We start from the raw sequence: 12,125 nt of genomic DNA, 5'->3' as shown, positions 1-12,125 counted from the left end.
GCGAAGGAGAAAGAAACACATAGTTTATTGTATTTAACTAGAAATACGGTAGTCCTCTGTACAGAGTTTTTTTCCTTAGGCTCTACTTTGTGGGCAGCTGGATGGCTCTCAGAGGTTCATGGTTGTGCACTTTTGTTTGATAACTTAAAGTTCATGTGTCAGTATGCATATGATTTTGATCAGTAGTTAGAAAATTAAGTAGTTAAAATTTTTTTTAATGTCCTGTTTAATTTCAAGAGAAGGATGTTTTTGCAATTCTAAGAAAAAGATTGCTAATGGTCCTGGAAATAGGAATGCTGCTTGATAGTTTCTTTGTCTTCTCCCTGTTTGATGCATGTTTTGCCACGTTGATGCAGTAGCTAGTATTTGTGTCAGAATTGTTTGAGGGTTGTAGCTGTTTTTGTAGTTTAATTTTAGATTGATCCTCTTTTGCTTTTTTGGTGGTTTTTAAGAAGTGGGAATTAAATATACCTTTATTCCTTTCTCTTGAAATGTATTTAATACAATGTGAAAAACTGCTCAGAAACACGTATTTCATTTAGGAAGTTGAGTACGTGGATTAAGTACGCAGGCCAAAACCTTTTCCGATTCAACAGAGCTCTGCATGAGGTATGACTCTACTCTGTCTTGAGTTGCAGTGGGTTTCATGTCAAGATGAAAGGAGAAGAGTGTCTATCAGAGCACATGTATACTAGAAGTAGAAAGCTACCACAATCTGGGTCAGCTTTTAGGGACTTTTTTTTCTTTCCCACCACTCTTGTTGTTTCTCACAGCACTTTGCTCCTCTCTGCACATCTGCTCTAAGATCTCCATGTGAGCTGTTTTCCTGTGCTTGCTGATAGCTTTTCTCCTGTAAGTTCAGCCTACACATGACCCAGAATAGATACCCCACCGCAGTCTCTTAACTTCATGTGCCCTTTTTGCTTCAGCTGTCTACAGCTGACCCATGACCCTCTTGCTGTTTCTTAGTCATATTTTCAAGAAAAATGAATTAGCTCAGGCCATCTTTTTGTGCCACTTCTGATTAGTCGTTCCTCACCAGATTATAAATGGACTTTATCAGCTCACTGCTTATGCAGGTTGGAGATGTTGGAGGAAAGGGCAGTAAGTACGTCTACAGGGAAACAGCAAGGACCCATGAATGAACAGTTACCCTTGGTAAATGAGGGAGCAGGATAGAGCTGAATTCATAACATATTCCCTCCTTCAGTCTACCAGTTTATTTTTAATAGAGTACTGCTGGCAAGTACTTAGTGCAAATTGAATATTGTAGGAAACTAATATTTGTGTCAAAATTGACTAAGAAATCTGCCATTTGGTGCTATTTTCTGTTTGCCTTGTGACTTGTGGTATGGCAATAAGTGCAATATAGTAGGAGTCAGGAGTCTTAGATTCTAGACCTGGTTTTGCTGTTCCACAAAAGGCTTCACTTTCTTCATCAGATAAATTTTTAAAAGGTCAGTGGAATAGAATAGTTTGTAAGGTACTATCTAGCTATAAAACCTTGCAACTCAAATTGTACTGTACCAAGCTGAGAAAGGTACTGTCAGGAAAGATGGTCAGAATACAAAGCTATTATAACAAAATCGTAAGTTCAGATTAATGAAAAAATAAAATGATTGGACCCATACATTAGAAGAGGATACGAGAGTTTTGTAGTGAATCAGATTTTCTTCATTGAAATTGGATGGTGTTCATAAACTGATTTAAGTCAGACACTAATAGTCACAAACTCTTTTCCCAACTTAAGTTGCGCATAGGTAGTGTATTAATGTACATGTAATACTGAAGTTTGAAATGCTTTTTCTTCCTTGCCTTTTTAAAGAGCAAGGCTGGATATTTAAAATTGTTAAGTAACATGGATTTCTTTTATTTTTTAGGATTTAAGTGCCCTGTATGCTCAAAATTTGTACCCTCAGATGAAATGGATTTACATCTTGTGATGTGTTTAACAAAGCCAAGAATAACCTATAATGGTAAGTCCAGTGCTTTAAATGATACTTTAAATTATCATGGTAATTATATTTCATAAAATGTATTATGAATTTCATGTTTCAGGTAGAAGTTAAAAGGCCAGGAGGGACTGGCTCTGAGCCCTGAGCTAACTGATACCCTGATTAGGTCTGGTACTTTGGCCATGCCATTCTTACCTGACCACAATCTCCAGATATTCAAACCATAGGAGAAATTTTCAGTGTAGTCTTAGTACATTTTGAAGTAGACTTGGGGAAAAAAAAGAGTAGTTTATTTGTGACTTCAGATGAATAGAGTGAAATAAAGGAAAAATGAGAGCTTTTTTCAAAATTTTATTGATAAAAAGAGAGACTGCAAAATCTGTGGAGAAATTTTAGATTTTTCAAATGTAAAATTTGGTTTGAAATAGAATGAGTAAGAAGAGTACCAGTAAACAGTGAAGCCAGTTGAAAGACTGACTCATTGATTAGCAAATGGTTTTTGAGTACCTGTCACCTATAAGGCATATAGTGTTAGAAACTTTGGATATACCAGTAAATAAAACAGATGGATCCTACAGCATAGGATCAACCAAAGGTTAATCAGTGTAGTAACACCTTGTCAGTAATCTGAGATTTGTCCTCAGATTATAGAAACTTGTAGGAGTACAATTTAATATTGAAATGAACATGTTATTTTGAGTAGCTTTTTTGCAAAGTGATTTAGGAATGTCTGTCTTGATAAGGCAGTGCTTCAGCCCCGCTTTTATAGTAGGAATTGAGCACTTTCCCCCATTTTCCAGTGAATAAATAAAAATAGCTTTTAGCATTTTCTTTGAATAGTATGTGTACCTGTTGATTATATATAAATCTTTTTGCATTAGGAAATTGAGTTGGCTACTTTGCATAATCTAATTGAAATTTAGTTACTTAAGAAACAAAAGACAGGTTCAAAATTTGATATAAAATTGATTTGACTTGTTTCTCATACTTTATTATCTTATTCTCCTCCATAATTATTATGTTTATTATAAGTGTTTTTAAAATGAATATCCTTAAATGTTAAGACTCTCGCCTTGAATTTTAAAAGACAAGTGTATTTCCTTTTACCATATAATATATTTTCACATAATCTTAGTATTCTGTTTATTTTATTTGCAGTATTTTTGGATTTAATCTTCTTACGTGTTGATATTTGGCAGTTTTTAATTTCCTGGTTGAGCTGTGCCTGGTCATTAAAGTGTTCTAATAGATCACTTATTTGGTGGCTTAAAGAGCAGTATATAACCTTCTGTTTGGGGATACCTTGATCCAAGAATAGAGGTTTTAAATATTTGACAGTATTCCAGTTTAGACATTAGTAAACTTAATAGAAAAAGTGAAGTTTCAGCCACTTTTAAGAAGAGCTGCCTACTGTAAGGTAGGTAGGCCTGAAAATTTTTAAGTTGTTAATTATATATGGGTATCTATAGACATTCACAACAGGAAACAAAAACAGCTTCTTTATAAACATGTATGATTGTTGAATTTTTAAAATGTGGACAGTGGTGAACTATGAGTGAGAAGGAAGAACTGTGACTGACTGGTTTAGGTTAGATAGAGGTAGCAGATTGGTAATGTACTCTCCCCTCACGGGCTGTGGCACTTCTAAGGCAAAGGTCTGTAGGGGAAGGAAAAAATGATCCCCTTACCCTTGAGTTCTTGGCTGAGACCTCTGTAATAAAAGACGGATTAATAAGAGGAAAACAAAAGTTTATTAACATGTATACCTCCTGGGTTCATAGAAGGTATTCCTGGGAGAATGAGATCTCCAGGGTGGCTTATAATGTGGGCTTAATAGCATCTTCAGCTGCAGACAAAGAAGAAAGTGAGGATGGGGAGGCCAGTTGTGGAGGATTACCAGGAAAATCACGATAAAGAGGTTTGTTATGCAGGTATAAGTTAGTGCCGTCTCCTTCTCTTGTTTTAAGCTTTTGTGCTTTAGAGCCCTCCTTCTTTTCCTGGAACTGAGGAAACATCCTGGCAAATGAAGAGTTCCTCTGCTCAATCTTATGTAACAGCCTAAATGGGAAAAGAATTTGAAAATGCTTCTTGTTTTGTGTAGTAATTTTAAAATTTAGCATGTATTTACTTTATAAATAAGATGATGGATCAGAAGTGGTCATACAAGAAACAGTCTTATCTAGTTAGCAAAATTGTATACCTATTTTATGTGGCACTAAATTCAGTTTTCTTGCCCTTCTTTTAGCATATAGCTGCTCAAAAGCAGTACCAGTTTGCAATTAAAGTGTTATAAAGAACAACGATACTTAGTACAAACTGTAATCTTTACGTTCAGCTTGCTGAGTTCAGATCTCTGCTTTATTACTTAATTCCAGTGTGAAATCTTGGTTTTGATTTTCTCTCCTGTAAACTTAGGACTGGAAGTAGCGCCTGTCTTCACAGAGTTACTGCGAAAATTATACATACTTCTTTGTAGGTTTTGTAGTGAGTGTTAAGGAAACAAGACCTGTTGTTATAAATATTACCTTTGACTTTAAGAGGTAAAGATACAGTGGATACCATATTTAATGTGCTGACAAGTCTAAATTTCTTTTGATATTTTAAAAGCTCATAGTAACTTAATTCCAAATTAGATGTCTAAAAGTCTTGCATAGCAATAGTAGTTCCTATAATATATGGAGAAGCAAGGGGATAATTAGAGTACTACCTGTTCTCACCTGATGTGATAAATTTACAACTGCAATTCAAGGAAAGAAATACTTTTTCTGCTTTCTATAAGGAATATGGTGGCCTGCATAGCTGAAATCTGAGGTCTAAAGCTGATGATAGGCAGTTTGCTTACTCTTTGAAGAAGCAGAAATCCTTTCATATTCAGTACAGAAATAAAATATTGTAAAAAACTAATTATAAATGGATGTGTGTTTCTGTTACCTTTTTATCTTAGGGCCTATTATAAAAGAAGATATGTAGAATAGAAGTTGAAATTAAAATACATATTTCAGTGAGAAGGAAGTTCTGTAGATCTCTAAAGCATAAAGTACGTTTCAGATTTCTGTTTCTGATTTCTTCAGTAAAATTTGAGAAGGAAAATTACATCTTTTTTTTTATTTATAGATTTTGTTTTTACTTATAGATCTTATTTTCTTTCATGATTTTATAAATCATTGTCTTGCCTTTTTGTGTGTTCTTATCATATCACTTTTATAACATTGATTTTTAAAAAATTAATCCAGCATTCAAGGTAAGCCTTCCTGAATCATAAGAAATCTGAAGAAACAAAACAGAGACAATGAAAAGACTTTTCTTGGAGTGCAAGAAAACCGAGTAAACCTATAGAGCTGTCCTCAGAGGGAAAGGTTTTTCCTCTGGTTACAGTTCTTTGGTTAGAGTGTAGTATTGGCAAACTCATTTTAAACAAATTTCAATGCAAATTTATACAATGCATTTCTAAATTTGTCTCATTTTTATGTTTCTTCTATATTGGAGCAAAGATGCGAATCAGCTCATGTCTATCAACAGTTTTGCCATTTCAGAATTATTTTATATATGTATAAATTGGTCTGATATTAATAAGATTTGGAGAGAAATGGAGGATGTACTTGTAAATAACAACTAGGTAGGTAAAGTTTGGGGCAACAGAATGACAAGAAAATTGTAGGTGAAAAGATAAATTAGGGCTGAATAATGAAGTTTTTAAATAAATTACGTGTAATTATTTGTATTCATGTGCAAAAATATTTGTAAGGAAAATAATTTCTTTAAAGACCAGTTGGAAGAATGGTATGGTATTTCATGTAGGAAATGGTCAGATGATTGTTACGTAGTGAAAGAGATGAAGAAAGAATGAATTGAGTTCAGTGATTGCTAGAAATGGGGAAGGAGGAGCCACGGGCGACTTGAGGATTGGCTCTGGAGGACTCAAATTGGAGTAAAAAGGCTGTAAAAGTACCTAGCTGCTGTCAACGTTGTTGATCTTTGCAAAATGTGAAAATTGTGAATTTTTTTTTTTTTTAGAATTTTTCCAAAATGAGTAAGGGGTTAAGGTCATTGAATATTTTAAGGTAACAAAACAATAAAAATATTCTAGTCTCACTCCTTTGGTATCTAAATATTTATGATATTTGTGATTTGCTTGATTTCTTCCATTTTTTGCTAGATAGACTTTGGGATCTCCAGGCTTCTTGACCTCTCAGTACCTCATAGGTTATTGTTACTTAGGATTCTTTTTATCTTAATCCCTTTAAACTGTACTTCTTGCTATTCAGTTCTTAGACCTTTCCTTGTAATGCTTTTTGGTGTGAGAGATCTTTTTACAGCTGAAAAATCTTTGACACCCAGTACCCAAATTTTGGTTTCTAAATACCATTCTCATGTAAAAAGAAAACAGGATTCCTTGGAGAAATGGCTGATTCCAGGGCTGGAGCAGCGAAAGAAAAACCTGGAGATACTGTATTATTTGAATGCAAGGAAGTGCTCCAAAATCAGGAAAGATGAAGGACACAGGAGGAGCAAACCTGAATGAGCTGCCCGTAAACAATTTGAGCAACAGAATTATTACAGCAAGGAGATGGTGGTTTAGTCATTAAGTCGTGTCTGCCTCTTGTGACGGCTTGGACTGTAGCCCTTCAGGCTCCTGTGTCCATGGATTTTTCCAGGCAGTAATCCTGGAGTGGGTTGCCATTTCCTTCTCCAGGGGATCTTCCCAACCCAGGGATCGAAGTTGGGTTTTCTGCATTGCAGGGTGGATTCTTCATCAACTGATCCACCAGGGAAGCCCTGTAGCATGGTATTGGATTATAACTCAATGTAAAGAATAATTATATCTGGTTCCACCAATCAATCAGTAAATTAATACAGAAAAGTAGAAGTTTAACCTGGATATTAATTCTAAGAGACAGACCATACATTTCTTTAAAAAAATTTTTTTAAAATTTTTAACATTCTCATTTGTGGTTATTTAAAATAATATTTTTCCAAAAGTTTTTAATGGTCCATATGTGCTCTCTGATTTTAAGTATCCCCAGGACACACTAAAATGTATAATGGCACATATATAATTTGAAATACCTAATCTTAGTTTATTATTATCATTATAGTAGTGGATGAAAGGGGTTTTTAGGTGGATGAGAGCTACTGTTGTAAGCCCCAGCAACAAAAAACTTTATAACTTTCTCTTCCTTAGGGAAAACATGAGTTAATTTTGTTAGGTTTCATATTGTGACATTTTCATAGTGAAGGACTCCTATTGTGAAGTCTTACTTTCTAGTTTCAGACATTTTATGTTTGTTATATACAGAATACAGGTGAGTGACTATAGAACAGCCTTTTACTCATTATTATTCATTATTCATGAACATAAGACTGAACTGGACTCGACATGTTTTATACTTTATTAAATCTTACTAAGGAAAAGTTCACAGTCTTCCTCAGTGCTATATTTTTTTAAGATGGTCAGTTTACCTATTAAGGGACATGCTTTGTCTCTTACATTTGATTCACTGAGAACCTATACTTCAGTGTTAAACTTGCTAAATTTTTGCCTAGTATTTTATAGTTTTGCTACTGTTGTGGATGAGATTTGCTTACTATTTGAATATCAAATTGTTTTTGCTGGTTATAAGAGAAGCTAGGTTTTAGGGAAGTCTTTGGGTTTTCTAGATTTGACATATCTGCAAATGGAGATACTATTTTCAAGCATTTATGCACATTTGTTGTTTCTTTGTATTCCTGCATTAGTTTGAAGCTTAAAAATGATGCTGATAATAATGGTGCCAGTGGACATGCCTGTCTTATGTGTCTTTAGTGTTTCATTGTTTCATAGATGCTGGCTAAGAGTTATGGTTAATCATCTTCATTGTATATATGTCATTCTCATTTCATTCTCTTTTACTTAAGGCAAAAAACAGCCTAATTTTATTAAATGCTTTGTTCCTTTATTTGTTGATAAATTACATTGGTAGATTTTATAATCTTTCAATTGAATTGTGTTGATTTCTAATATTAACTGGATTTAACTGTTTGATCATAGATAATTCTTATAAAGCAATGTTACCAAGTTTGTGCTAACTAAAGATTATGCTAATGAGTGGGAAAGCTTTCCATCTTTGCTCTGGAATAATTTGAAAAACCCTGGAAGGACTATTATTTTCATATCATATATAATTTGACTGCAAAACCATCTAGCCCCCCCACCTTTTTAAATCTTTGACAGTCCTTATAACTTCCCTAATTATTAGTATATTCATGTTCTTCAATGTCCTTAGTCAATTATGGAAATTTGTATTTTGTTAGAAAATATTTTTCTTATGAATTTCCTAATTAATTGCCACAATATTGCATTGCATATAATATTTTCTTACAAATATTATAATTTTTATTTTTTGTTATATTGGCCTTTTCATTCTAATGTTGTATATTTTTGTACTTTTGAACCTTAGGCTATTTGAAAGAGCTTATATTTAGTTTGTATTTTCAAAAAAGCTTCTTTAGAATTGTAATTAAAGCTAATAATAAGTACTGTGGACTGGATAAAGCTACTTTCTTTTCAGTTTTTTAATTTTAATAAAAGTATTTTAGAAATAGAAATATTTTTCTTACAAGAGGCTTCAGTTGTATCTGAGGTTTTAATATGTATCTGAGAACAAAATGCTTCTTTAGTTTGAAGATAAATTTTTTTTTTATGACAGAAGGAGTATGTGTGATAGGAAGTCATTCTGATCTTGTTATTAGAGAATGCTGCCCATAATAACTATGTTTTTAATAACTATGTGACCACATACATCATTGATCTCTATAAATCATGAATATAAGAGAAGCATATATGTAGAATAAAAAATTTACTTACATTATTCTTTTTAAAACATGTATGCATATACTTCCAGTAAACTGAGTTTGGTTGTATTATTGAAATACTCTGTATTCTTGCCTATGTTTGGTTTACATAGTCTGACAAATTTGGAAAGAGTTTATTAGTGTCCCCTCTGTGGCCATAGTTTCATTAATTTTTTTCTTACAATGTTATAAGTTCCTTTTGGTGATAGTTGCCTGCAGCAATCTTTTTCTGGCTTTATGTATTTCATAATATGTTGTTTACATAAATATTATGGCTTCTTTTCCTTTTCCGTTGAATCTTTTTATGTTATAAAGCATACTTCTCTCTATTCTGCTTTCTCTAATGTTATTTGACTTAGGCTTACCAGAAACCATGCAGAGTCTTAGATTTTTACCTTGTTTTTATTGTTCAGTCAGACTCATGTCCAGCTCTTTGTGAACTCATGAACTACAGCACACCAGGCTTCTCTGTCCTTCAGTGTTTCCAGGAGTTTGCTTAAATTCATGTCCATTGAGTCGGTGATGCCATCCAACCATCTCATCCTCTCTAGCCCCCTTCTCCTCCTGTCCTCAGTCTTTTCAGAATCAGGGTCTTTTCCAGTGAGGTGGCTCTTCGCATCAGGTGGCCATAGTATTACAGGTTCAATATCCGTCCTTCCAGTGAATATTCAGGGTTGATTTCTTTTAGGATTGACTGGTTTGAACTTCTTGCTGTCCAAGGGTCTCTCAAGAGTCTTCTCCAACACCACAGTTTGAAAGCATCAATTCTTCGGTGCTCAGTCTTCCTTATGGTCCAACTCTCACATCTGTACATGACTACTGGGAAAACCATAGCTTTGACTATATGTACCTTTTGTCAGCAAAGTAATGTCTCTGCTTTGTAATATGCTGTCTAGGTTTATCATAGTTTTTTTTCCAAGGAGTAGGCCTCTTTTAATTTCATGGCTGAAGTACACCCTCAACAATGATTTTGGAGCCCTAGAAAATAAAATCTGTCACTGTTTCCACTTTTCCCCACCTATGTGCCATGAAGAGATGAGGCTGGATGCCATGACCTTCTTTTTTTGAATGTTGCATTTTAAGCTAGCTTTTCCCCTCTCCTCTTTCACCTTCATCAAGAGGCTCTTTAGTTCCTCCTCACTTTCTGCCATTAGAATGGTATCATCTGTATATCTGAGATTATTGATATTTCTCCTGGTAATTTTGATTCCAGTTTGTACTTCATCCAGCCCAGGATTTCTCATGATGTACTCTGCATATAAGTTAAATATGCAGGGTGATAGTATACAGCCTTGACGTACTCCTTTCCTAATTTTGAACCATTCTGTTGTTCATGTCTGATTGTAACTGATGCTTCTTGACCTGCATACAGGTTTCTCAGGAGGCAGGTAAAAATGTGGTCCAGTATTCCCATCTCTTGAAGAATTTTCCACAGTTTGTTGTGATCCACACAGTCAAGGGCTTTAACATAGTGAAGCAGAGATTGATGTTTTTTTGGCATTCCCTTGCTTTTTCTGTGATACAACAGATGTTGACAATTTGATCTCTGGTTCCTCTGCCTTTTGTAAATCCAGCTTGTTCATCAGGAAGTTCTTGGTTCTCATGCTGAAACCTAGCTTGAAGGATTTTGGACATAACCTTGCTAGCATGTGAAATGAGCTTTATTGTATGGTAGTTGGAGCATTCTTTGGCATTGCTTTTCTTTGGGATTGGAATGAGAACTGACCTTTTCCAGTCCTGTGACCACTGTTGGGTTTTCCAAATTTGCTGGCATATTGCATGCAGCACTTTAACAGCATAATCTTTTAGGATTTGAATTAGCTCAACTGGAATTCCATCACTTCTACTAGCTTTGTTTGTAGTAATGCTCCCTAAGGCCCACTTGACTTCGCACTCCAGGATATCTGACTCAAGGTGAGGGACCACTCCATTGTGATTATCTGGGTGTGGGTAAACTATAAAAATCTTAACTTTTTTGTATAGTTCTTCTGTGTATTCTTTTTGCCTCTTAATATCTTCTGCTTCTGTTAGGTCCTTGCCATTTCTGTCCTTTATTGTGCCTATCTTTGCATGAAATGTTCCCTTGGCATCTCAGTTTTCTTTAGTCTTTCCAATTCTATTATTAATACCTCTATTTCTTTGCATTGTTCACTTAAGAAGGCTTTCTTATCTTCTTTATTGTTGTCTGAAACTGCATTCAGTTTGGTATATCTTCCCATTTCTCCATTCCCTTTCTCTCATATTCTTTTCTCAACTATTTGTAAAGCTTCCTCAGACAACCACTTTGCCTTCCTGTATTTCTTTTTCTTAAGGATAGTTTTGGTCACTGCCTCCTGTACAGTATTATGAACTTTCATCCATAGTTCTTCAGGCACTCAGACCTGATCCCTTGAATCTACTTTTCACCTTCACTGTATAATCATAAGGGATTAGGTTTAGGTCATACCTGAGTGGCCTAGTGGTTTTCCTTACTTTCTTCAATTTGAGTCTGAATTTGGCAATAAGGAGCTCATGATCTGAGCCACAGTCAGCTCCTGGTTTTATTTTTGCTGACTGTATGGAGCTTCTCCATCAGTCTAATTTCCATATTGACCATCTGATGTCCATGTTTAGAGCTGTCTCTTGTGTTGTTAGAAGAGGGTGTTTGCTATGACTAGTGCATTTGCTTGGCAAAACTCTGTTAGACTTTGCTTGTCTTCATTTTGTACTTCAAGGCCAAACTTGCCTGTTAACTCCAGGTGTCTTTTGACTTCCTACTTTTGGATTCCAATCCACTATGATGAAAAAGACATCTTCTTTTTTGGTGTTCTAAAAGTTCTTGTAGGTCTTCATAGAACTGTTCTCCTTCACCTTTTTCGGCATTAGTGGTCGGGGCATAGATTTGGATTACTGTGATGTTGAAAAGTTTGTTTTGGAAATGAGCTGAGATCATTCTGTTGTTTTTGAGATTTCACTCAAGTACTGTATTTTGTACTTGTTTTTTTTTTTTTTTTTACTGTCAGAGCTACTCCATTTCTTCCATACGATTTTTGCCCACAATAGTAGATACAATGGTCATCTGAATTAAATTTGCCCATTCCTGTGCATTTTAGTTCACGGATTCCTGAAGTGTTGATGTTAACTCTTTACATCCCCTGCTTGACCACATCCAATTTACCTTAATTCACGGACCTAACATTCCAGGTTCCTATGCACAGTCACAGAAAGCTCGCCAAAATGATCGCATGGATCACAGTCTTGTGTAATTCAGTAAAACTATGAGCCATACCATGCAGGGCCACCCAGGATGGATGGGTCATGATGGAGAGTTCTGACAAAATGTGGTCCCCTGGAGTAGGG

At 34.9% G+C, this 12,125-nt stretch overlaps 1 protein-coding gene across 2 annotated transcripts in view; it reads left to right on the top strand.

The window, feature by feature from the left end:
* ZNRF2 (zinc and ring finger 2) overlaps positions 1-12,125 on the top strand; it is a 93,429-nt gene that overhangs the window by 53,827 nt on the left and 27,477 nt on the right. For both annotated transcript variants that reach the window (XM_061414227.1, XM_061414228.1), the window contains exon 2: positions 1,881-1,976. In XM_061414227.1, coding sequence (XP_061270211.1) covers positions 1,881-1,976 — 96 coding nt within the window. The remainder of the gene's footprint in view (positions 1-1,880; positions 1,977-12,125) is intronic.

Source organism: Bos javanicus, chromosome 4, assembly GCF_032452875.1.
Source record: "Bos javanicus breed banteng chromosome 4, ARS-OSU_banteng_1.0, whole genome shotgun sequence".
NCBI lineage: Eukaryota > Metazoa > Chordata > Mammalia > Artiodactyla > Bovidae > Bos > Bos javanicus.
Note: the sequence above shows the minus strand (reverse complement) of the source record. Positions and strands in the feature narration are given on the sequence as shown.